Below are 24572 nucleotides of genomic sequence, written 5' to 3' on the forward strand. Positions count from 1 at the left end.
TTAAATACATTGTAGGAAGAAAGAAAAAAATTATGAAAGAGAATCATTCATGCCTCTTTTGGTAGTAGGAGGGGTGGGACAAGATATTCCAGGTAGAGAAAAGAGCAAAGGTGTAGAAATGTGAAACGGCATATTCTATCTGGGGAACTGCTGCTAGCTCAGTATTGTCGGAGGAGGAGGGTGGTGGGGTTAAGGTCAAAGAGGAATCAGAAGAGAAAAATTACATTAAAAACCCCAGCAATTACAGAGGTTTATAATATCAGGAGGTAAATTGGTGAATTCTGTGGAGTGCCTTGAAGTGATAATCTTTGTTGTCTAAGCTAGATCATATGCTGTTGTTTACCCGCAAATATTGGTTATCTCCGTTATAATCAGCAGTTCCCTCCGAGCCCCTCCATCCTATGACTTGATTCTGTTTTTATTTAGTAAAAAGTAGAGCAGAGCTTATATGGTTATAGCTTAATAGAATATTTTCCTTCTGAACCTCCTGCATTAGATACTGGTTGTGTTTTTTTTTCCTAGTGGGAAAAAAGATGGGCAAAAGAAATAGCCTGCACACACTACCGATTTCAACTCCAAGGATTGTGCTTACAGCACTCTGGCATTAAATTATTCACCTTTTGATTGTGTGAATATATACATGTATCTGTTAACATTGATTCCTTTGGTGGTGGCATGGTGGGAAAATGAGAATGGGAAAGGTTGGGGGAAGTGAGAGCTGATGTTTCTTTTCTCTGTTGGGCTTACTGCAAGGAACTTATACAGTCATGTTGCTTAATGACGGGGACATGTACTGAGCAATGCTTTGTTAGGCGATTTTGTTGTTGTGTGAACATCATAGAGTGTTCTTACACAAACCTATATGTTATAGCCTACTGTACACCTAGGCTATGTGATGCTAATCTGATGGGACCACCGTTGTCTATGTGGTCCATCGTTGACCGAAACGGTATGTGGCGCGTGACTGTATTGTTTTTGTAGTTTGTAACTAGGAAAGAAAATTGAAAAAGTATATACATTTTTTAAAGTTATTAATGAAATATAGTATATGTTACACATTATAAAATATGGAAGTGTACATAAGTGTACAGGTAGGTGAATTTTTTAAAACTTTAAATTCATCAGTTTCAGCACCCATGTAACCAGCCCCCAGATCAAGAAACAGCTTTCCAGAAGCCCACTTTGTCTCTTCTCCCATCACTAACTCACCACCCTGCCCACTTACTCTTGCCATTTCTAAGAGCATAAGATTATCTTTTTCTGTTTGTTAATTTATGTAAATAGAATTGAGCAGGGTGTATACTTGAGTTTCTGGCTTCTTTTGCTCAGTATTGTTTATGAGGTTCATCCATATTTTTGCTTGTTGTAGATATTTCAATCTTATTACTGTATAGTCAGTCCAAAACTTTTGGAGAAGGCACGGGGACAATTATGACAATAATGTGCAGGACATTTGTGACTACTCTAAAAGCTATCTGGGTAGTGACTTGTAAAACTCTCTTGATTGATGCTGTCAATAAGAAATATTACTTGTACTTTTTTCCCAAATCACTTCCAAGTTCTCATTTTACATAATATCTTAGTTGAGTTATTAGCGAGAGAATAAGTAAAGAAATAAGAATTGATGAATTCCTGAGAAGGGTTGTTATTGATATATAGTAATATAGTTAGACTACATGTTGTTATTATCATGAAAAAGTCTCTAAGACACACACAATGTTCCTAGGAAGGAATACTTCTGTTTCTGCGATCATTGCATTAGTTGTTTGGATAAAGAAATGTATTTGGTCCACAAAAACTTCTTTTGCTGAATTCTCACAACTTTATTTAACTCAAGATGAATTCCTAACAGATTGAGCCTTGAAGTTCTGAAAGAATAATAATGGTAAAGCTTTAAAATTGGGACTGAGTTGAATCATTCCATTCTTAATGTGAAAGGAAATCTTAAAATTTCCTGGAAGAAATATCTGTCTAAATGTATACACATACATACATATAATACATACACACACATACATACACATGTACAAAAATATTGTTTAGTACAAAATTTCTTACATCCCAGTGATTACTTTACTGATTCATTTTTCATCGTAACAGAAGATAGCCTTTATTTGATTGTATTCTGGTTTTGAAAAGCTTTACTTTTCTAACAAAACTTTTCATAATATTGCTTCAGTTTCTGAATCACACTTGTAATTTAGGACAGCATAGTTGTGGTTATTGTAGTATTTAAACTCATCTCTAATTTCAGGTTCTGGAACACTGAGAATCGGGGCAGGAGTGAATGGCAACGACAGATTTACAGGTCTGATGCAGGATGTGAGGTCCTATGAGCGGAAACTGACTCTTGAAGAAATTTATGAACTTCACGCCATGCCAGCCAAGAGTGATTTACACCCGGTTTCTGGATATCTGGAGTTCAGACAGGGAGAAACTAACAAATCCTTCATTATTTCTACAAGAGATGACAATGAAGAAGAAGGAGAAGAATTATTTATTCTTAAACTAGTCTCTGTATATGGAGGAGCTCGCATTTCTGAAGAAAATACTACAGCAAGAATAATAATACAAAAAAGTGACAATGCCAATGGCTTGTTTGGTTTCACAGGAGCTTGTATACCAGAGGTAAGTAGTGAGCTTGGAGAGTTTTGGAGTTAAAAAATTCATTGTAGGTAGATTTGTTTGGAAGTAGGCTTTCTTTCATTTGGGAAGATTGCTTGAGTATTTACTCCAAGCCCAGAAGTATGCTAGAGCCAGTGGTTGCAAATGTAAATTACAAAGCCTTTGCTCTTATAAGTTCACAGTTTGAATTGGAAATTTAATGAGCTGATAGAAGTAATAACACATTAGCAAATGAAACTTTACCAGTTATCTTTAAAGTTATTGCATGTCACAGAATGCATAATTATACTCCACAGGTAGTTTACTTTTTGGCTGCTATTTGGATATCACATAAGTAAATGAAATAATACATATTTAAAGCTTCTATGAATAATTGTAATTGAAACTTTATTAAAATATGATTTTTAAAGTTTTTTTTTTACATGTGAAACATACTTAAGTGGTTAGTTACAGCGTTCTTCCATGTTGGGTGTAAATATGTTTCTTCTTGGCCAGCTTAATTCATTAGGCTGTTTTACTGCCCTTATCAGTTCTTTCCAAGTGTTCAAAGATTCGTAATCATCTTGGTTTCCTGTTCAGTAATGTGAGAGCTCATGAAACTACATCACAGGCGTTGTGTGTGATAGTAACAGCTCGATGTCCATGAAAGGGTGCCAAGGAACAAGAGTCTTTCCCTTTGCAAGTTGATTCTGATAGGCTTAGAAGGGTGTATATGTAAATTGAAACAGTTAAGAAAAACATGAATGAGTAGAACTAGAATAAAATATCTAGTCCTCATTGTAGCTCAAGTTGGGGTGCCTGGCTCTCTGGGGTATCTTATTGCCCCTCTTAGCTCTTTGGTTTCGTAAAAGTCGTAAGAGATCTTCAAATAATGGTCTTTTCTACACCAGACATAGAATATCCTAGACTAGGGAGGACAAATGTCATACAAATCTATAACTTAAAAAAGAAGTATGTTCATCTATAATGACAATACCCTTAGGTACTCAGTCATCAAAGAACTTTACGTGTTATTTTATGTACCTTTCTGACAATCCATAATATAGCCACAACAAATATTAATTATTACTCTCTCCTCTTTATAGGGTTAGAAACTGAGGCTTAGAGACCTGAGAAAATAACTAACCCAAGTTAAATTAAATGAAACAGGATCAAATGCCTGGTTGAAAGCTTGGCGGTTACTAGTCTTTAATAAATATTAATTTTCCTTTTTTTTTTCCTCCTGCGATACAACGGGAAGAAGAGGAATTTGAGCCTATGTCTTGTGACTTCTAACCTATTGTCTTTCCCCCTAACTTTAGTTTAGTTTAGATAACTTTAGTATCACCATCTCTGTTTTTAAAAAGACAGATGACTTCCATCAGGTTGTAAGAATCATTACGGTGCCATAGAAAATCAGCTTCCCTTTAGGACTCGGTTCCAACTTCTTGTGTAATTCTCCTCTTTGGTCACTATGTTTCAGTCAGACTCACCTTGTTTGAGTTCCAGTCTCAGGGCATCAGTGCTTCCTAGCCTCTCTATTTAGAACATTTTTATTCTAGATCTTCAGAATTAGTTGTTCAGTTCTCAGTTCCAGAGACATCTCAGTGAAGATTTTCCTATTTGAAGTAATCCATCCCTCCCTTCTCCCAACTGGTCACTCTCTGTCCCTTCACCTAGTTTTAATTTTTTTGTAGCATTGATCACACTCTTGAATTCCCTTTGTTATTTATAAGTCTACTTCTTTACTGGCTATCTCTTTCCACCACAAAGATGAAAGAGCTCTGAGTGTAGTAAGGTCTTATTGGCCATTATTGTATCTCTAGCACATAGAATGGAATATAGTGAGTACTCAGTAAATCTTTGTCAAACTTTTATGAATGTATTTTAATATTAACACATGAAAGACTCATAGTTCAAATGACAAACATGTTTAGATTCAGTTAAATTGCATAAACAACCAAACTGGAAAAAACAAAACAATACATAAATTTTAAAAACTCCTGAAATGAAGAATAATTTTGAGTGTTTTTCTGGGCCATTATATTTAAATTTTCAATGCTGGCTTGTTTCACAAGTTCCATTGATAGACTGGTGTGGTTTAGGTAGGCAACTTTGCCTCTTCCCAGAAATCTCTGAACTTGAACAGGGTCAGTGAAGCCTTTGATTGCAGAAAAGAGAACTTACCTATGAGGCCACAGCCCCTATACTAGTAGAATTGCTGGAAAGAAAAAGAAAACATGATTGGTTTTTGTCTAAGCCCATATGAGAGAGAAATAGAAGATATCTGTGTTAGAAAGAGAAAAGTTTAGATGGTTAATATAGGAAAAGTGTTGTTGAGTCTAAATGATCAAACATTGGAATTTGACTGTCAGGAAGATTACAGAATTTTCACTTCTGAAAATGTTAAGAATAGAAGTATAGACCTCTTACTTTCGCCTTGGTGTGATTTGAAGACAGGAGTAATATGAAATGTATTTTTTTTCTTTTTGAGTACGATTGGCCCTGAGCTAACATCTGTTGCCAGTCTTCCTCCATTTTTCCTTTTTTCTCCCCAAAGCCCCAGTAGATAGTTATATGTCATAATTGTACGTCCTTCTAGTTGCTCTATGTGGGACGCTGCCTCAGCATGGCTTGATGAACGGTGCATAGGTCCGTGCCCACGATCCGAACCGGTCAACCCCGGGCTGCTGAAGTGGAGCACGTGAACTTAACTGCTATGCCACTGGGCTGGCCCCTGAAATATTTTTATCATCATCGTCATCATCGGTAGTAATATTTATTGGTTGCTTACTGAAGTTGTTCTCAAAGTGTAACCCAAGGACCCCTGAGCATTCCTGAGATCTTTCAGAAGTTCTACAAGATCAAACCTAATTTTATAAAATACTAAGATGTCTTTTTCATTTTACTGACATTTGCACTGCAAAAGCAATGGATGCCAAAACTGTTAGCTGCTAGTGTGTTTGTGCAAATCAAGGCTGTGGCACTGAACAGCACTGTTGTCATCGTTTTGTTCATCACCACACACCCACAGTTTAAAAGGTGCACATTTCGCTTAAGAATATCTTTGATGAAGCAGTACAAAATGTTAATTTGATAAAATCTCGATCCTTGAATACTTATCTTTTTTAAGATTCCATGTCACAAAATGAGAAGCACACATAAAGCACTTTGGCTGCTTTAGCAAAACATGATTATAGTTGTATTGAAGAAAAATGCTGATGCGATACTGAGTTGTGAGCTGAACTAGCTGCTCTTTTCACAGAACACCATTTTTGCTTGAAAAGATGACTGACGAGTTTTGGTTATTAGGACTTGGGTATCTGACAGACATTTTCATGAAAATGAATGAATTGAGCCAGTGGCTACAAGGAAAACAACTGACAGAACTTGTTGCCGATGATAAAAATTCAGGATTTCAAACAAAAATTAGAATTTTGAAACACTTTTGTCTGCCAAAGTGAGCTTGACTATTTTCCAATACTTAAAGACTTTTCAGATAAGATTGATAGTGATTAGCAAGTGTGATTTATTTATTTTGTATAATGAAAGGTGTCAACATTTGGAAGATCTGTATAACTCAGTGAACCAATATTTTCCAAAGAATCAATGCATTTTGTTACAAAATCGTGCATGGGTTAAAGAGTGATTCAAAGTGCCAGGTAGACTCATGGGTTTTAACATATTAGAGTAAGATTCCATATTGTAGCTAAACTCTAAGAAACTGCTACTTGTTAAATTTTGGTATAATGTCGAGGAAGACTACCCAAAACTTTGAAAAGGCTATTAAAATACTCCTCCTTTTCCAGTTATATATCTATGTTAGACTGGATATTCTTTATATACTTCAACCAAAATAACAAATAGCAACAGACAAGTTGATTACAAAAGGAGGTATGAGAATCTAGCTGTCTCCTATTAAACTAGACATTAAAGAGATTTGCAAAAATGTAAAACAATACCTCCTTATCACTAATATTTTTTGTTTTAGAAAATATAGTTATTTTTCATAAAATATGTTGCTTATGTTAGCATGTGATGAGTTTATTATTGCTATTTTAAGATGAGTTAAGACATCAACATTTAAATTTTTTTCAATTTTTATTTGTAAATTGGTAAATATCAACAGATTTCACCAACATGAGCAAAGAACTCTTTGGAGTTCTCAATAATTTTTATGAGTATTCGGGGTCCTGAAAGTAAAATATTTGAGAACTACTGAGTTACTCTATGCCTGGAATTGTCTTCAGAGTTTAAATTTTATGGTTTTTTTGTTTCGTTTTCAGAAATAAAAACCTCTGTCACTTCCATAGATTCTTCTTCATTGTGTTGTTGCAGTGACGTTGAAAGGTTAATTTTTTTTCTTATCCCTTCAAAAATGCTGAAGGCAATAGAGATCCTCTAAAGACGTCTCTCTGAGTTATATTGTGTTTTTACATTTTTCATAGATTCATGTGATGTAAAGTAACATTAGGGTTAAAATGAAAGCATAATCACATCTTAAATAATGAAAATACATAGGATATGGCATAGTCTACTACTTGGCATATTGAAAGAGATGATAATTATTTTGTTTGTTCTCTCCTAACCCGGTGCACCATGTCCTGGCAACTAGCAGGTACTCAATAAATTATAATTGAAAGAATGACTAACCCTGTGTGCAGTGCAGAGCCCTGATGGGGCATGCCATGGAGTTCTTTGGATTCCAAGTGGGATCTGTATTAACAGATGACTGATTTTTGTTGGGTCTGTAGCCCATTGACTACATTCTCATATTGCCTTCTTGTATTTTGTTATTCTGTGTACTTTTTTTGTGTGTGTGAGAGAGATTGGCCATGAGCTAACATCCGTTGCCAATCTTCTTCTTTTTGCTGAGGAAGATTGGCTCTGAGCTAACATCCATGCCCATCTTGCTCCATTTTTGGAAATGTGAGATGCTGCCACAGCATGGCTTGATGAGTGGTGAGTAGGTCCATGCCCCCAGGCTGCTGAAGCGGCGCATGCTAACTTAACCACTACACCACCGGGCCGGCCCCTATTCTGTGTACTTGTTATGTTATTTTCTTTCTGCCTTATTTTAAGCACTGTTTTTGTATATCCTGCAATGTTGTATACCACATAATTGTAAAGTAATGAGATTGCTTTTCATAGTGATTCATAGAACTTGCTAGTCTCATTATTTTACTTTTATAACTAATACTTGGATTATGTTTTATATTTATAAACTCACAGCTTAAGAATAAATTTAGAGATGTTTTGAGAGGATCTTTGTAAAAATGAGAATATTTTTTGAACTTGGACTGTTTGTTTTTAAGTGCCTACCATATGTTATGTGGATAGATTCCTTTAGATATAAGTGATATTGATATAATCTGATATCACAGATCATCACCCAAGCATGAAGCACAGTAAAAAATTAATTGGATGTGTATTTGTTTAGCTTTAATCCTCTGTTTCAATAGAGAAAGCCAATTCATGGCTCAGCATAGTGCATTCTCTTTTCTAGGAAAATATATTTCAAAAACTCTTCTCATTGTTAACCTCTATAATTACTCTTCTGCTGATCTGAAGATTTGACAAATTCCCCACTCAAAAGAGAAAACAGTCGTAGGCACTATTGTTTTTTGTGAAAAACTGAGTGATGATGGTTCTGATGATTATTACTTGATGTTGTGCCCCTATACTGGCCTGCTTGACTTATGATTCCAAGGTCAATTAGATGAATATTTTAATAGACAAAATCTTATAACCATTTATTCTCTCTGTCTTAATCATCTTCTGGTATTAATAATTCCATCCTCTGGTCCGGTATTTCCCAAAGTGTTGTGCATGGACAACCTTGGTCAGAAGTATCTAATGCGTATTTCTGGACACCATTCCTGATTCAGCATCAGAATCTGAACCAGCATCTCTGGCAGGGGGATGAGAGGGAAGGTCAAAAGCGGAATTTAAAAAATCTTTTTAAATGGGGAATTTCATACATACACAAAAATAGAGAAAATAGAATAATGGACCCCAGTGACCTATTACCTAGCTTCAACGTTTATCAGCCTTTTACCAATCCTGTTTCATCCTTTTTGGCTGAAGTATTAAAGTAAATCTCAGGCATTAATGTCATTTCTCTGCAAATTCATAAATATGAAAGGTGGATTTTTACCAAGCATCCTAGGTGATTTTTTTATGGACCCTTGATATTTGAAGATTATTCCCTAGTTAGAACTTGACAGTTTACTTTATTGTATAAATTATTAATCCATTAAATTTTCTGCGAAATTTTTATGTGCAGCACATATCTGCACACAGTTGTGTTGGCTATGGGTAGTCTTTTTTTTTTTCTTCTTTTTAAAACTGAAAACAGTTAGTAGGTGATAGATTTTGATGAAGGCTTTACTAATTGAAATTGTGGTTACGTACCTTTTCCCCATGTGATTCCTGCAAGCAGAAAGCGCCTTTCTTAGTCCTGGATGCTGCATGGTAATGCTTATTGACTTGGTGAAAAGTTGTAAGGAAATAGCCCAGATTCCTGAGTGCATCTTTTGATCTATTTAATCCATGCCTTTTGCTCAAAAGGGAAAGGTTGAATATTCACTTGTTGGGATTAATGGTTTATTAATTTAACTCATTCAAAATACTCATTCTGATTAAAATTTGGGGTGTTAAAATGGAGCAAATCTGTTCCCATTGTGATAGGAATCGAAATACTTGGGAATTAGTTTGCTTTTTTCAATATGTAAGCATATATTTCTTGATAAAATGAGGGAGTGTTTTTACGTAGCACTTTTTGTTATTATATTTGTGTGTCTGTATTTTAAGGGAGAGAAATATAAATTTTTTTGGCACTTAGTATATTACTAGGTACCATGTAAGATGCTTGTTTAATCTCCACCAAAATCCGTTAGAACTTATGATCTTCATTTTAAGAAGAGATCACTGAGATGGACTCAAAGCTGTATTCTTTCCACCACACATTTGTTTGTGTACCATTCGGCTATGATGAAAATGCTGATGTAGATGCCTAGGTGGAAATTAAATTAGATGCGGTATTGAGCACCTGGGTCTCTGTGCTGCTTCCTCTTCTCTCCTGAATCTTAGAGTTGGAGCGCCCCACCTTTAGAACAGTCAGTTCTGCCATAATGTGATAGATGGGTTCCTAAAAATCACCACATTATGCCATATTGCATAGTGAAAAACATAGAACTTATGGGAAAGATGGGTTAGGAGGAAACTGCTCAAAGATTTAGTTGAGCAGTGTTCTTTTTATACTGAAATGTAAAAAGAAAGATAGGGACCTAATATAAAAACAGTTTTATGCAATAAAGTTTTAGTACTTAAATACTACAATAAATATGACGTATACCTTGAAAAAAACCTTAAGTTTGCTTGTGGAAATGGGCATCAGAGGAATTGCAGCTAGTGTGTTATTGTGAAGTGATGGAAGAAGGGTTATCTGAAATCAGAGGGAAAGTTGTCACATTAGATGCAGGTAAGTGTGGGTGGTAACACATGTGTCGAACTGAGGTAGCTGGTAGATGTTTGAGGTGTATGTGTGTGTTTGTGTATTCCCAAGTGGCTTGTTTCGGGTGGGTACAGTTTTCTGTGTTCATCATGTTTCTTGTGGATGTAATCACAATAAGGAAATGTAAAATCCACGTTATGTTCAACGTGCTCCCTGATGTGTCAGTTGCGTTGGAACAGTTTCGTGATTTCAAAACCAATGTTACAGCGGAATTGATTGTTCTCTCCATCTGTATTACTTCCCTTGTTGTCTCATCCAGTCTTTAAATACCATTTATATAATTATATGTTATATACCATTTGTATATGACCTTAAAAACCATTTATATATTGATGCCTCCCAAATTTATAAGGTCAGTCCTGGCCTCTCTCCAAAATTTCAGACTCATTTCCCCTGCTGCCTACTTGACACATCTCTTGGATATTTAATAGACATATTAAACTGGGCATATTTAAAACTAAACTCTTTGACCTTTACCCCAAAACCTATGACTAACTAAAACCTAGAGGAGGAAAAAAATCAAGCCTCTTCATATCAAGCCTGACTTGGTCTGATAAGTTAGTGCTTGCTGAAAGTGGGTTGCTGTCACTTGACTGCTCCATCAGGAGTGGCTCTGAAGGACCAGGGCAGAGCTACGAACAGTCCACTGAGCCATTCATCTTATGTGGAGGGAGAAATGGCCTGAAGTATGTAGATACATGTATCTCTGAGAAGTGCCGATGATGTAGCGATTGGTCAGGGACTTGGAGGAATCAAGATTAGAAACAAGGAAGTTTGGAGAAGTCCTGTGAATAGACCACTGGGATTGGGCACTGAGTATGAGGAGGCATTTCTCAAAAGGCTGTCAACAACCAGGAAGTTGGGATGAGGCATCCAATGGATGTCAGCCAGACTGTCCTCCACCACAGTGCCATGAACAGAGTGACGGCAGGGACCAAGGCTATGCGTGGTCCTGACAACTGAGCTCCCTCTTACCAAGACTGATCTAGCAGCTGTTGCTACTGAATGTCCAAACAGCAAGCAACAGAGACCAGAGCTAAGCACTCTCCAATGAGCTGTTGAGTGGTAGGTTGATCCCAATAAGGCCCTATTACTCCAGAGGGGGCAGCAACTCATTATTATTGGAATTAATACTTATTTTAATTAATGAGTTTATTTTCATAGTACGTCTGCCAGACCATCATCTGAAGGCTGGAAGAACGCCTTCTGTATTTGCTGGGGACCTGTATCACATAACCTCAAAGGGACTCATTTCATGTGAAGGAGGTGTAACAATGGCACACAGTCATAGGATTCCCCGGCCTTAACATATACCACATCACCTGAAGCAGCTGGCCTAGTACAACAATGGAATGGCCTGTTAAAGCCTCAGCCAAGGTGTCTGCTCAGGGACAGCATCGTTAGGGTTGGGGTGTTGTCCTCCAGGATCCAGTATGTGTATGCAATGGCTGATATCTGGCTCTGTGTCCCCAATAACTATAGCCCACATGGGCTCAGGAAGCAAGAGGTAGAAGTAAGACAGGCCCTCTCTCCATCACTCCCCGTGACCCACTGCCAGAATTTGTGCTTCCCACTCCCATGCTTTAGGCTCCACTGGATTAGAAGTTCTGGTTCTGGCTGGGTCTGGGCTGTCCACCAGGAGACACACCGAGGGCTCCACTGAACCACCCGTTGGTCATTTTGGCTTCTTGTGCCCGTGGACCAGCAGGCAAATAAAGGAGTTACAGTATGGCCCCAGGGGTGCTTGATCTTGTTTCCCGTGAGACGCAAGGGTTGCTGCTGCACTTTGGAGTATGAGTGCTGATGCTCGGTGAAACAGGGTTTACTGGAACATCTCCTGGTGCTTCCACGCTCATTGATCACTGTTTTGACTATTGCCTGTTTGGAGACAAATTTCGAATCTCTCCAGTCCTAATGTTGGCACCAAAATGGCTCTATGTAATGCTGATCAGCGGTAGTTATGCTTGATGTGAAAAACAGTGACATTATATAGATTAAGATTTGTATTTTGTGCTCTATTCATTCAGTTTTAGTTCTTTTTTCCTATGAATTATATATGTGTTTGCTAACATAAAAATAAAATTGAATTGAGAGACTGAGAATTGAAGAGTATGAAGACCTTATTCTAAAAGATATTCCATCGTCTTGCTCCCTGTAATTTTTAAGCATTAGCTTCAAGTTGACCTGACTGTTGTCTCTCCACCAGGCATTTCTCAAGGCTCTCCCCACTTGGCACCTAAAACCACTTTCAAAATGATTTGACCAAATCCAGTCTATTGCTGCTTATCTTCATGCCTAGAATGGTCTCCCTGACGTTATGTTCCACCCTTTAACCCCAACTTCTGCCCCAATTTGGTTGTGCAAATTTTGAGCATCAAATTTTGAGTTTGTCTTCCTCTTTAGACTTATTCAGAGAAAGGGCTGTGCTTTTATGTTTTTTTAATCTTCTCTAACCATAACGTCTAGCTCAGTGGCTGGCACACAGGAGGTATCAATGCATGAATTACATGTGCAGTTAACTGATTATAATTCTTTTTGTTTTATTTATCCCTGTAAAGGAATGAGAGAAAAACAAATGGTTGTAAATATTTCTTAGCAGTCAGAAATATATCTGGAGGAAGGTAGAGGCCTCCTTAGAGGGAAGAAAGTTACAGAATTAAGTTTATGATAAAAGGATTTTATGAAAGCATTGTAATTTTATCACTGATTCAAATCGGTATATACTTATAAATAATTTATGTTCAATTTCAGATTGCAGAGGAGGGATCCACCATTTCTTGTGTGGTGGAGCGAACTAGAGGAGCTCTGGATTATGTGCACGTTTTTTACACCATCTCGCAGATCGAATCTGACGGCATTAATTACCTTGTTGATGATTTTGCTAATGCCAGCGGCACTATCACATTCCTTCCTTGGCAGAGATCAGAGGTAAACCCTGCCTTCTTTGTTTCTTTGAAAGCATCCTGGAAAGCTTTTCCTGATCTGTTTGTTCTGCAGTTTATTTACAGCTTCTTGGTATTTAAGAAATTTAAAATATTTCAGAGATTAGCTATATGTCATGGTATAAGATATTTTTGTACTTATTTATGCAAAGAAAAACGAAGGATTTTGAATGATGTGTTTTATAGTTTCGTCTGCTCTTTAATCCCAATATAATAAAAATGGTATAGCTTGAAGGTTTATCATTGTGGGTTTTTTGTTATCACCGATACAATGGGAAACTGCAGAATTCTTAATGGTACTTTTCCAGTCAGCCAATGAGAAATTCTTGTAACTATAATCTCACTTTATTTTTAAATTTGGAAAAATGAGGTAATTTTTCTTTGTTTTGAAAAGTACAAATGATCTCCAGTTTTATCAAAAACTTTCCATGAAACATAGTCTCATTTCTGAATAGATGCTCCAGAAATAAATGACACCTCTTGTAAGTGAATTTGGGATGAGACTTCCTCCTCTATCAGAATTTTGTTACATTCTTTTAGTCTGTCATGTTGGAATATTCATATCAGTATAATTTTTCATTAAAAATGTAAACAGCTTACAGGTCATCAGGAATAAATAGTAAAATAACTTAAGGCTTGCAAATATAATCTTTGAGGAAATTTCTAAGGGATTTAGGAGTTAATTGGATAAAAAAGATAAACTTGAGAGGAGATTTAAAATATTCTTAAGATTTAAAGAGGTAAAACTAAAGAAGAGTGATCAAATCTCTATAATTTTGGGGAAGAAGGAAACAAATTAAATACTTTATAAGAAAAGCTCCCCAGTAGCAGTCTGCAGACAGATCCATGATAAATGTTTGGTGGTCTTTGGTAAAATGAGGAAAATTAGGACAACTAGTGAGTTTTCATAAGGCTAAAATTATTCACTTTAAAGGACTATATTTTATTTGGATGCTGTCTTTTTTACTTCTTTTTTGGGTTTACAGTGCTCTTTTGTTTATCAAGTAATGATGATAATAAGTGGTAATTTTTTAATATTCCTACTTGGAAAACAGAATTGATCTCCGAAATTTTTCCTTAGAAAATTTACTGACTGTGAAATAAAAATATAACTGGGAACCATTGTTTCGTAAAGTGGATTTATATACATTTTGGAAGAGATAAGAGTTAATCAAATTTTGGTCAGGAAAGTATATATGCTCCTGTCAAGATTGATTTAAAATATTTTCTTCTATCATTTTTTAAATTTCTTTAAAAAGTAATTGACCTTTAAAGCAAAAAAATAATAACATCAAATAGTTGGGTTGGTTTATAACACTATGCCTGCTAGATCTACACCAGCCTCTCAGCCTTACAAAGCCAGTGACTGGATACTGAGATGTTAGCTAATGCTCCATGACTGTGCTTTCTAGCACAAACAGCAGTAAGGTGACCTCCTCTGCTACTGCCTTCCAGATATCCGGGGATGCATCTAACCGAATATACTTAAATCACAGTTAGAAACCTAGCTGCAAGGGAGTCTGGAAATTGTGTGTGTGTGTGTGTGTGTGTGTGTGTGTGTGTGTGTGTGTGTGTGTTTGTGTGTGTGTGTGTGTGTGAGAGTGTGTGTGAGAGAGAGTTTCTCTGCAGTACAGGAAAGTACACTGGAAATGTGTTTTTTAAATTTTTTTAAATGGTCCATTAGTTATGAAATCAATTCAGTGAGTTATAACTAATTTAGAAAACAGAATAGAAGATAATGGAGTGTATAACATATAGTAAAGGTAAATATTGTTTGGTTTACTGAGTCACTACGTAAAATACATTTATGTCTTGATAGGTCTTCAGTTTCCAACTCTTCATTTCACTAAAATGAATGATTCCTTTGGTATGCTTCAACATTTTAAAAATATTTACTGCTTCATTTTTAATGTAATCTTGATGTTTTCATGTTACTTTTCATAGCAACATTCGTCAGCTTCCTTTCGAGGGGCAAGACATTTTAAATCTTTAGACTACTTCTTTTTCTCTTTAGTTCAAGAACAATGACATGTTTTGGGTACTAGGGGTCATTTTGACACTTCTCTGAGCACATTGGTCGTGCCATGTATTACTTTCTTAATTAAAAATTTGATTAAAATGAACATTAAAAGCAAATTTAGAGTCTACCTCAGACTATTGAATCAAAATCTCTAGAACAACTACATTAAAAAAAAAAGTTCTCCAAATGCTGTTAGGCCCAATGGCTAGTGTTTTGGAGATTGCATTGGAGTTAGAGTTTGTTTTCAGACTACTGTCACCCTCCTTTCTGAGAGAAACCAGAAAGTCATCGTTCATTCCTTCCTATCCCTCACTCCCTACTCTGAGTCATCAAGGCCTGGGTCTTCTATCTCTAGAGCAGATCTCAAATCCATCTATTTTTCTTCATCTCCATTGTCACTGCATTAGTTCAGAATCTCATTAGTTCTGGTCAGTCACCTCCTAATTCAACCCTTTGCATCCTTTCTTGCTCTGTCCACTGCATTTACATTCTGCCATGGTACTTATTCTGGAATGGAATTCTCATTTTGTCGGTCTCCTGCTTATGATTCTTCAATTTTGCTCCACTCTCTATGAAATGATGTTCATTATTTTTTTATGATGACATAAAAAGTACCTATGATGTGACTTCTGATTATGCATCCAGCTTTATCTCCCACTCCAGCCTTAATGGTCTAATTGCAGTTCCCTCTGTGCCATATTCTTTCATGCCCCTGCGCATTTGGCAATGTTGTTTCTTTTACTTGGAATGTCCTTCCCCATCGTTATTTACCACTGCAACTAATTCATTAAAACTCGCTTCAAATGTGCCTGTTGAACACATTTACCAGGGAGAGTTTGCTGTTTCTCAGTTTACTTTGTACATTTTACATTGCATTTTAAAAGTTTTTCTACAAGTCTCTCTCCTACAATAGACTGTGAGCCTCTTAGGGACTGGGGCCGTTTCTAACCCTGGCACATTGTAGATGTCAAAACATGCTTTTTCAATTAATAAAGGATGGAGGAATTGTTTTTTCACTTCAAATTTTGGCTAAAATTTTGTAGAGCATGGCTGAGTTATTGCTGCTTCCTTTCAGAACTTTTTTGGACAAATTGCTTATGCCAGACTTCCAAGACCCACTGTGAATCTGTTTTCTAAAATGCTGCTACTGAGTACATCAGGCTTTCCTTAGGCAGGAACTAGACATGTATATTTTGCCCTTTCTTACCATCCTACCACATCCTGTCAGATAACATGCAGTTCCTTAATTAAGAACTCTTTATGCTGGGGTTGGTAATGCCACTGACTTTGGTACAAAGAATATATGATATTGTATTGATAATATCTATATATCATAGATGGTATGATATTAATACACAAATAATATATTTTAAATAGAAAATGTTACTGCTCAGCGCCCATTATCGTTTAAAGAATTTTCTCAGATCTCTCTTCTGTTTCAATATTTAAGTTTCTGTAGAAATCAGTCATGTTAAACAGTAACTTCAATTAAATATAATTTAATTGGCTATTTTATTTTCTTTTGGTTAGTAGCAAATAATTTCTATATACCTCAATGCTTAATGCCTCTGGATTTTTATATGTATAGGTCCTGAATATATACGTTCTTGATGATGATATTCCTGAACTTAATGAGTATTTCCGGGTGACATTGGTTTCTGCAATTCCTGGAGATGGGAAGCTAGGTTCAACTCCCACCAGTGGTGCGAGCGTAGATCCTGAAAAGGAAACGACAGATATCACCGTCAAAGCTAGTGATCATCCATACGGTAACCAAGCCCTTTTACAAGATGAGTCCTCTCTTCTCTGGCTGTGCTTGGTCTTGTTAAGAACTTCTTAAGGGACTTTTTGCAAATGTTTAAAGTAGAACTCCTTTGGACCTTCTAACTTTTAAGCTGCCGTTTTGAGGGATATTGTTTATGAAAGAAAATATAAAGATGAATTTCTGAAGTTTAATAATATATTTTGAAAAGTATACACAGTATTATTTAAAATGAAAAAAGTATTTCTACTCATGGCTATCAATTTTTTTTTTATTTTAAAAATTATCCTATTATGATATGTTAATACCTAACTAATTGAAGTCCTTTGTAATTTATATTTTATTAAGCTTCAAGAAGTGGAGTTATCACTGTCTGTTTATATTCATTTCTTTTTATCTTATGCTGAAAGGTGATAATTTTCTTAATTGGGGAACTATAATAGATGTCTGTCCTAATAAATTGAAACTGTTTTCTGCATTGAAAAGTAATAGTTCTTTTTTTAGGAATAAAGCAAGAATATCTATTAAGAGGTCTGTGTAAGGAACGTGGGAGGTTCTTCAACTCTGATTTTCATAGTTAAATTTTTAAAAAATATGTTGCAAATCCTTTATGGTGCCGTTAATCACCTTCTGCTATAAGTTCAAGAATGAATTCTAGAGAGTTGAATATGAGTAAATGTTTGATAGTATATATTTTAAACTACATCACTATTCTTTTTATTGATCTTTTGTCAAAAAAAAAAGCTTTCTTTGGGTAGAGACAGGGAAAATTATCATTTTAATTTTTAGTATTCTGAAAACTTATTAACATATTTTGTGTCAAAAACATGTTAATCAAATCTTCACTAGAGCCTTTTCTAAATGAAAGCTCTCAGAATTTTATCCTGGTGATTAAAATAACTGTGCAAGATTGTTTCAAATGAATAAGAAATTCTTCCACAGATAATGGGGGCAAGAATGCCCTGCCTCTCTCTGTATCTGCCAGGCTTGCTGCAGTTCTCCACAGGGCTGCCGCCCCATCCTGAGGACTCAATGAGCCTGCCGGCGAGCAGTAGTCCACATGTTACTGTGCAGGAGGAAGACGGAGAAGTTAGGTTATTGGTCGTCCGTGCACAAGGCCTCCTGGGGAGGGTGATGGCGGAATTTAGAACAGTGTCATTGACAGCCTTCAGTCCTGAGGACTACCAGGTAAATCACTTAATCCTTTTGAAGTGGTATTTGCACTTATAAAACAGACATAATCCTTCTCTTGAAGGGTGGAAGGGACTTGGCATGGTATCTGGGACATATTAAATGAGGAAAATAAGCACTGATGGCTTTCCAGTCTTTTAAATTTATGTAAATTATAATACTTCAGTCCATTGAAGCCTGACACTTAAATAGCTATCATACTGGCTTCTCTTGTACTTTATATTTGTCGTAGACTTCACTTACATTATTTATTTTAATGTTACAGGTTTTGATCAGATATATTTAAATTTATGTTTCTTACACATTTTAAATCCTCTTATCTGCCTCCATCAACAAAGCCAAAATTGTAAAGAAGTTATAGGTCCATGTCTTTTCAATTTTAATTTTTTTTTCTCTCAGTGAGAAGCAGTGTGGTACTGGGAAAAAATAGCCTGGGATTTGGAACTGGACAGAACCGAGTGTAAACTGGTCTTCTAAATGTGTGGCCTTGGGAGACTCAATCCTTCCTAACCTCAGTTTCCTTATCTGTAGGAGAGAGGTACTATCTGCTGGGCAGGATCATTCTGAGGATTAATGGCAGCGTTTTAATTGTCATGTACTGTACATGGCACATATATAATAACACTCAAGAACCACTAACTATTCTTATTATTGCCAATACTCATATTAAGTGAATCTCATAATTTCTTCTTGGCTATATTTCTCAGGAAGTATTTTATATCCTTCATCATTTCTATTTTCCCAAAGAATCTTTAAATTTACTACTAGTTTTCCTGTTTTTCCCCTTCTTCCCAATAATACCTGCACAAAGGTGCAGTGTTCAGTAATTTGTACACACTTTTCCTCCCAAACCCCAGAAACCTTGACTAATTGAATTCAACTAATTTTGGCTGTAGTCCAGTTAGCAAAGTTTTCTCAGATTTCTTCTTTCTCAAACTCTTTTTCTTGGGCAGGTTGTATGTCTCTTCCTCTGACATTTATTGTGTCTTTATCTAGTTTTGTATATAACATATTCCACAAGACATTTCAGCTTGGCTTGGTATTGTCTTCTCTGCATTCTCTTAAAGAAATACTTCAGTCCTTATAGTGATGGTCTTTAGTTTCTAGGTAGTCTGAACATCTCCAGTCTCCAGTTAGATTATCATTTTCTTGAATAACCAAAGCAAAACAAAAAATGTATGTTCCCATCCTTCATGACTGTCAGAAAACTAATACCCTTGGAGACATTCTGAGGATTTTCAGGGGTACTTAAATGTTCAATTTGTCACTTGTTACCACTTTGAACCATTATCTTTGCTTGGCCCTGAAAACCCGATAACTTTTGCTTTCACCACTTCTCTATGATGCTTCAGCTGTCTCTGGTCTGTTAGGACCAAAGTAAGATTTCTTAGGCTGTGTATGTAAGTATGTGTGGATGAGTATGTTAGGGGGAGGGAGGAGAGGTGCCAGGAGGATCATGTGTAGAAGAGGAGACAACTGAATATCAGATGTCACTGTTCTTAACCTTGTTCTCATATACCAAGGTACAGGTGATCCCCACCATCCAGGTGTTTATTTCCAGCTCTTAAGAGCAATATTAAACAACTAATTAATAACTGAATCCCATTTTATGGGGAGAGAGGTGGATATTGACATAGTCTGTGTAGTCAAGGAGGGCTTTCTTGGGGAAGTGATAGCTATGCTGAGCTCTGAAGTTTAAGGAGGAGAAAACTGGAAAACTAGTTGAAGGGGGGAAGAATTACTTGAGACTGGTAACATGGCATGAGTAAAATGGTTAAATGGCCATAATGTAGGAAAAAGCACAGGCTGTCAGAGGAGCAGAAAGAAGACCAGTGTTTCTGGAATGTGGAGAGCTAGGTGTGGTGATAAAAGATAAGGTATGCAGGGACTGGGTCATTCTAGGCTTTAGAGATCATGCTACATGTTGTGGCTTTTATTTTAAAAACAAGGAAAAGTAATTGAAAGGTGTTATGTATTTATAAAAGATCATTAGGCTGAACTGTGGAGAATGCATTGGAAGATGTAGACACTGGATGCAGTAAAGAATTCATTTTGTGGAGCAAGGCAAGAGGTGATAGGATCTTGGACTAGGCAGGTGACAGTGTAGTTGAAAAGAAGTAGGTGGGCTCAAGAAATATTTAAGAGTTAAAATGGCAGGATTTGAGGATTGTTTAGTGTGAAGGATAAAGCAGAAGAGGGTGTCAAAAGTGACTCCCCAGTTCCTGGCATAAGCAACTTGCTGCTCTACAATTTAGTGCTGTGGAGAGGGTTGGATAAGGCATAGATTTTAAGGGAAGATCATGCATTAACAATTTCGACAGAAATTATAAGAAAACTTTGAAATAGGTATTAAGATTTAAGTCTAGATATCAGAGGTTAGAGAAAGAAAGCTGGGAGTTGGGAGCATATAAATGATATTAAAAGCCTAGACTATGATAGCCTTGTCTAGAGAGAGAGTCTGGAGAGTGTCTGATGAACAACAGTTTAGAGGTCGTAAGGAGAATATGGAAATTAGTAAAGAACACTAAAAAGGATGAGCTAGAAAGGTAGGAAAAACAAAAAAATGATATCATGAAATACTAGAGAAGAACATGTTTCTGGAAGGAGGGGCCAATTGTGTAAGATATTGCTCAGGTCAAGTAAGGTGGTTTCCTAAGACAGTTAAGTGTTATTTCTGTTGTTAAGACTTGTAGAATTACCTCATTGATGACTATATTCTAGGCGAAGTTAATTACTTCCTTCTTGAGTTAACTATGTGCCTTTTATAGCAGTTGTTATTCTATTCAAATTATCTCATTACATGCTTGATACTCCTTCTGGAATGTTCTCGATGGAGCTAGAGATTTGTCTTGGCTGTTTTTGAATCCCAAACATCTAAAATGGTGTCATGCACATGCTGTGTGTTTGATAAATGTTGAAAAAGTTAATAAGTGAGTGATTAAGTGAATTGGTACTTGAGTTCCTCAATTTAGCTTGAAGATTATTAATAGCTCCACAAGATGAAATATAGTTGTCCACACAAGCTAATGCTAGAAAAATTTAAGCAACTTTAAATTTTATTCTCTTGACTTGAGGGTAAAATGCTTATGTAAGAGATAATGGGAGAAAAGAGAGCCTTAGACTTTAAATTTTTGTTTTTCTTTTAGTTATGTGAACTTTTATGATGGGAGATCTGTATTATGAATTGCACTTGCGAGTATAATCAAGGAAAGATTAATGCCCAATGGACTGATATTTTTTGTTGCTTGGAGAAATGCTCAGAATGAAAATACCATTATAATTATGCACTGAGTATTTAAATTACTCAATAATATAATTTGAATAGTTTTAAATATACTTGGTCAAGAGAATTCTGTGCATCTCACTGAAGTAATTCTTTAGGAATTTGTGAACATTGCTTATTCATAGTTCTCATTTGCCTTGCCTACTTTTTTGATGAATAGGCAAATAAGGGAAATAAAAATCTACTTTATTTAGTTGGAGAATATTTATTTAGAATTTACATTGAACACTATTCATATCTGCTTAAGTGTTTTCAGTTTTATATTTTACTTATGTTCTTCTATTTCAGTATTTAAAACAATTTGAGACAAACTCTCTTTTTGCACATTCATATATAGAATAATTATAATCTAATGGATAAGTCTTTTATTTGTATTTCAGGGTGTTGCTGGTACCTTAGAATTTCAACCAGGAGAAAGATATAAATACATTTCTGTTAACATCACTGATAATTCTATCCCTGAATTGGAAAAATCTTTTAAAGTTGAATTGTTAAACTCGGATGGAGGAGGTAAGACTGGTGGCTCAAAAATACCAAACATTTGCTTGTCCACCCACCATGATGATAGTAGATTCGATTAAGGAAATACGTTCCTTTGAGTTAACCTTACTTTTTTTTTTTTTTTTTTTTTTTCTGAGGAGATCAGCCCTGAGCTAACATCCGCCAATCCTCCTCTTTTTTTTTTTGCTGAGGAAGACGGCCCTGGGCTAACATCGGTGCCCATCTTCCTCCACTTTATATGGGACACCGCCACAGCATGGCTTACCAAGCAGTGCGTCGGTGCGCGCCCGGGATCCGAACCAGCGAACCCCGGGCCGCCGCAGCGGAGCGCGCGCACTTAACCGCTTGCGCCACCGGGCCGGCCCCTACTTTTTTTTTTTTAAATGAATGAATTACTAGTTTTGGAAAGAGCAGCCTGAAGGTTAATAATTACTTAAGATATATGGTAGACAATTTCTGATGGATAGTCCCTTTCTTGATAAAAATAAAATTTCCATCTCTCTACATTAATTTAGCATATTAGTTTTAGAAATTAATATTCAACTCATAGTTGTATTTACATATACTTTTGCTGTGAGGTTTGGTTAATTCTGAATTAATATCTCTAATGTTTATTATAAGGACACCACCTATTGTGCTTTTTTCCTCCTTTTGTTATCCATTGGTCTTTTCCTAAAGTAGATGTGCTTTTAGAATGAAATAGTATAATTGTACTGAATCATTAAATTATGGTTGTCATTCATAGTAGGTACCCCTAAAACCACCTCTCTCCTGTCTTACTTTTTTCAATTTTCACAATAGCTCCTTCAGAGCTATCTCTAGGTGTAGCACAGGTAGACACCAGTCCTTTTAGATAATCTTTTATGAGGTGATTATCAGTAAAACATGTCAACAATACCTTATCCTCAATTCTGAGATTCAGAAAGCTCTAGCAAAGATTTTTGGAGTCAAAATCCATTTCGTAACAAAACTCATCTGCATTGAAGTGAAGCTATTTGTAATCTTTATTTGTCCCACTTAGATTAACTGTTTATATATGTTTCTTTGTGGAAGTATTAATGTGTTTGATTATCAGGTACTACTAGGGGTGTTATAGAATACATATGATATGTACCATATTACCTTTATAAATGTAAGAAATTGAGAGCTGATATGGTATTCATCAGGATAGTCTCTTCCATTACAAAACCTGGTATTACTATCTTTTTATTATCTTCATATTTTGATGAAGAAAGTCATAGTACTATATAAGCCATCCAAAGGGAGAGATTGGGTAGGACAGAAATATTAAAATTGTCTTTTAGTATGTAGTGAGACTTTAGGATAAGTATGCAAAATTTCCCCAAATTTCCCTTCTCTGTGTTCCCAAAGCCAAGGTGAAAACAAAGGGGGCCAAGCCAGGGAAATGATGAAATAGCACCACAGCTTGGTTGACTGCATAAAACAGTAAAAATATGCTGGACGACCTGTTTCGCCCGTGGCATGTAAAAATAACAGCTTTGCTTGTCCCCCAGAGACAAGTCCTCACGTCTCCAAATCATTATTCTCATGAGACAGGACTTCATTCATCAAAGGTCACTATAAAATTTTTGAAAAGTTGTTGTTTGTATCACTTACAGCTAAAAATACTTATATAATAGAGAAAATGTTAGTGACCATTACCTAATATTGATTAATAAGGAACATCAAATATTCTTCCCAAATATTTGCGATCATCGTGATATTTGTGATTTTAGGTAGATACTTCTCCCCATATCTCTACAATATGCATGGTTATGTATTAATTGGGCATGAGTACTCATTTGAAAACCAATCCTGCAGTTTCCTACTAAGCAATTTAGTGGCAGAGAATCTGATCCTCCTCCCTCCCCCAGTGAGTCAGGATTGGAGGTAAAGGAATCTAGACAGTGGCCTCCACTGCTTGAGTCATAGCTAGGGACTGCCTAAGAAGTGAAATAGCTTGTAGAGCTTAATTCTTTTGAGGGTCAAGGGGGCAACCCTTATTCCATACTGCTTTGTGTATAAAACTGATTCTACATGAGATAGCCACCTGAATAGATGTTTTATGCTAGCCAGAGTACATTGTTGTTGAACTTCACTCCTCTTGCTCACGACTTGTAGACAATATTGAGGCAAAGCCATGCGCTGGATAGTCCCTGAAATCCACTTTGCCTCTTAACTCTCTAAGATGATTTCAGGTTTTGGGTGTCATAGATTCTTACATCTGGTATATCCCAGTCCTACTGAGGGGAAGAACAGAAGAGCAGAGCAGATCTTAACTAGCGTGTCAATCAAGGATACTGGTAGAGGCGCATAGGTATGGACGTGGCCTTGCCTCTCTTAGTCCTCTGCTTTTCCCCTGCTACCATTGCTGCCCTGCCTGTCTTCCTTGTTTGCAAACATTTGCTAAAATAATGGGTGAGGTATAAGATGTACTGAAAGTGAAGGTATAATCACTTTCTCTTTATTCTAGTCTTTATATATTGCCCAGGTACTTTATTTTTTACAATATTATTTGTTTGATCTTTACAGCAGTTCTATAAAGGCAGCACCTTTATAGGCAGGTGAGAATAGTTAGGTACCAAACGGTTTAGTAACTTACTGAAGGTGTTATAGCTGATACCTCTCACAACCAGGGCTGAAAAAGCGAGTTTTTTAGACTACTTGTCTAGAGTTCTTTGCACAATATCAGTGGTAAAAGGATGATCAAGTCTGAGAATGGTAAATATGGTGGGAGTTTGAATGTGTGGCTG

The 24572-nt window shown here is 36.2% G+C and overlaps 1 protein-coding gene across 1 annotated transcript in view; it reads left to right on the forward strand.

Annotated features, from left to right (window-relative positions):
* The window catches only part of ADGRV1 (adhesion G protein-coupled receptor V1), a 521379-nt gene that overhangs the window by 74701 nt on the left and 422106 nt on the right, over positions 1 to 24572 (forward strand). The window contains exons 21-25 of the mRNA XM_058528960.1: positions 2255 to 2628; positions 12872 to 13048; positions 16671 to 16851; positions 17830 to 18032; positions 21699 to 21828. Of these exons, the coding sequence (XP_058384943.1) occupies positions 2255 to 2628; positions 12872 to 13048; positions 16671 to 16851; positions 17830 to 18032; positions 21699 to 21828 (1065 nt within the window). The remainder of the gene's footprint in view (positions 1 to 2254; positions 2629 to 12871; positions 13049 to 16670; positions 16852 to 17829; positions 18033 to 21698; positions 21829 to 24572) is intronic.

Source organism: Diceros bicornis, chromosome 1, assembly GCF_020826845.1.
Source record: "Diceros bicornis minor isolate mBicDic1 chromosome 1, mDicBic1.mat.cur, whole genome shotgun sequence".
NCBI lineage: Eukaryota > Metazoa > Chordata > Mammalia > Perissodactyla > Rhinocerotidae > Diceros > Diceros bicornis.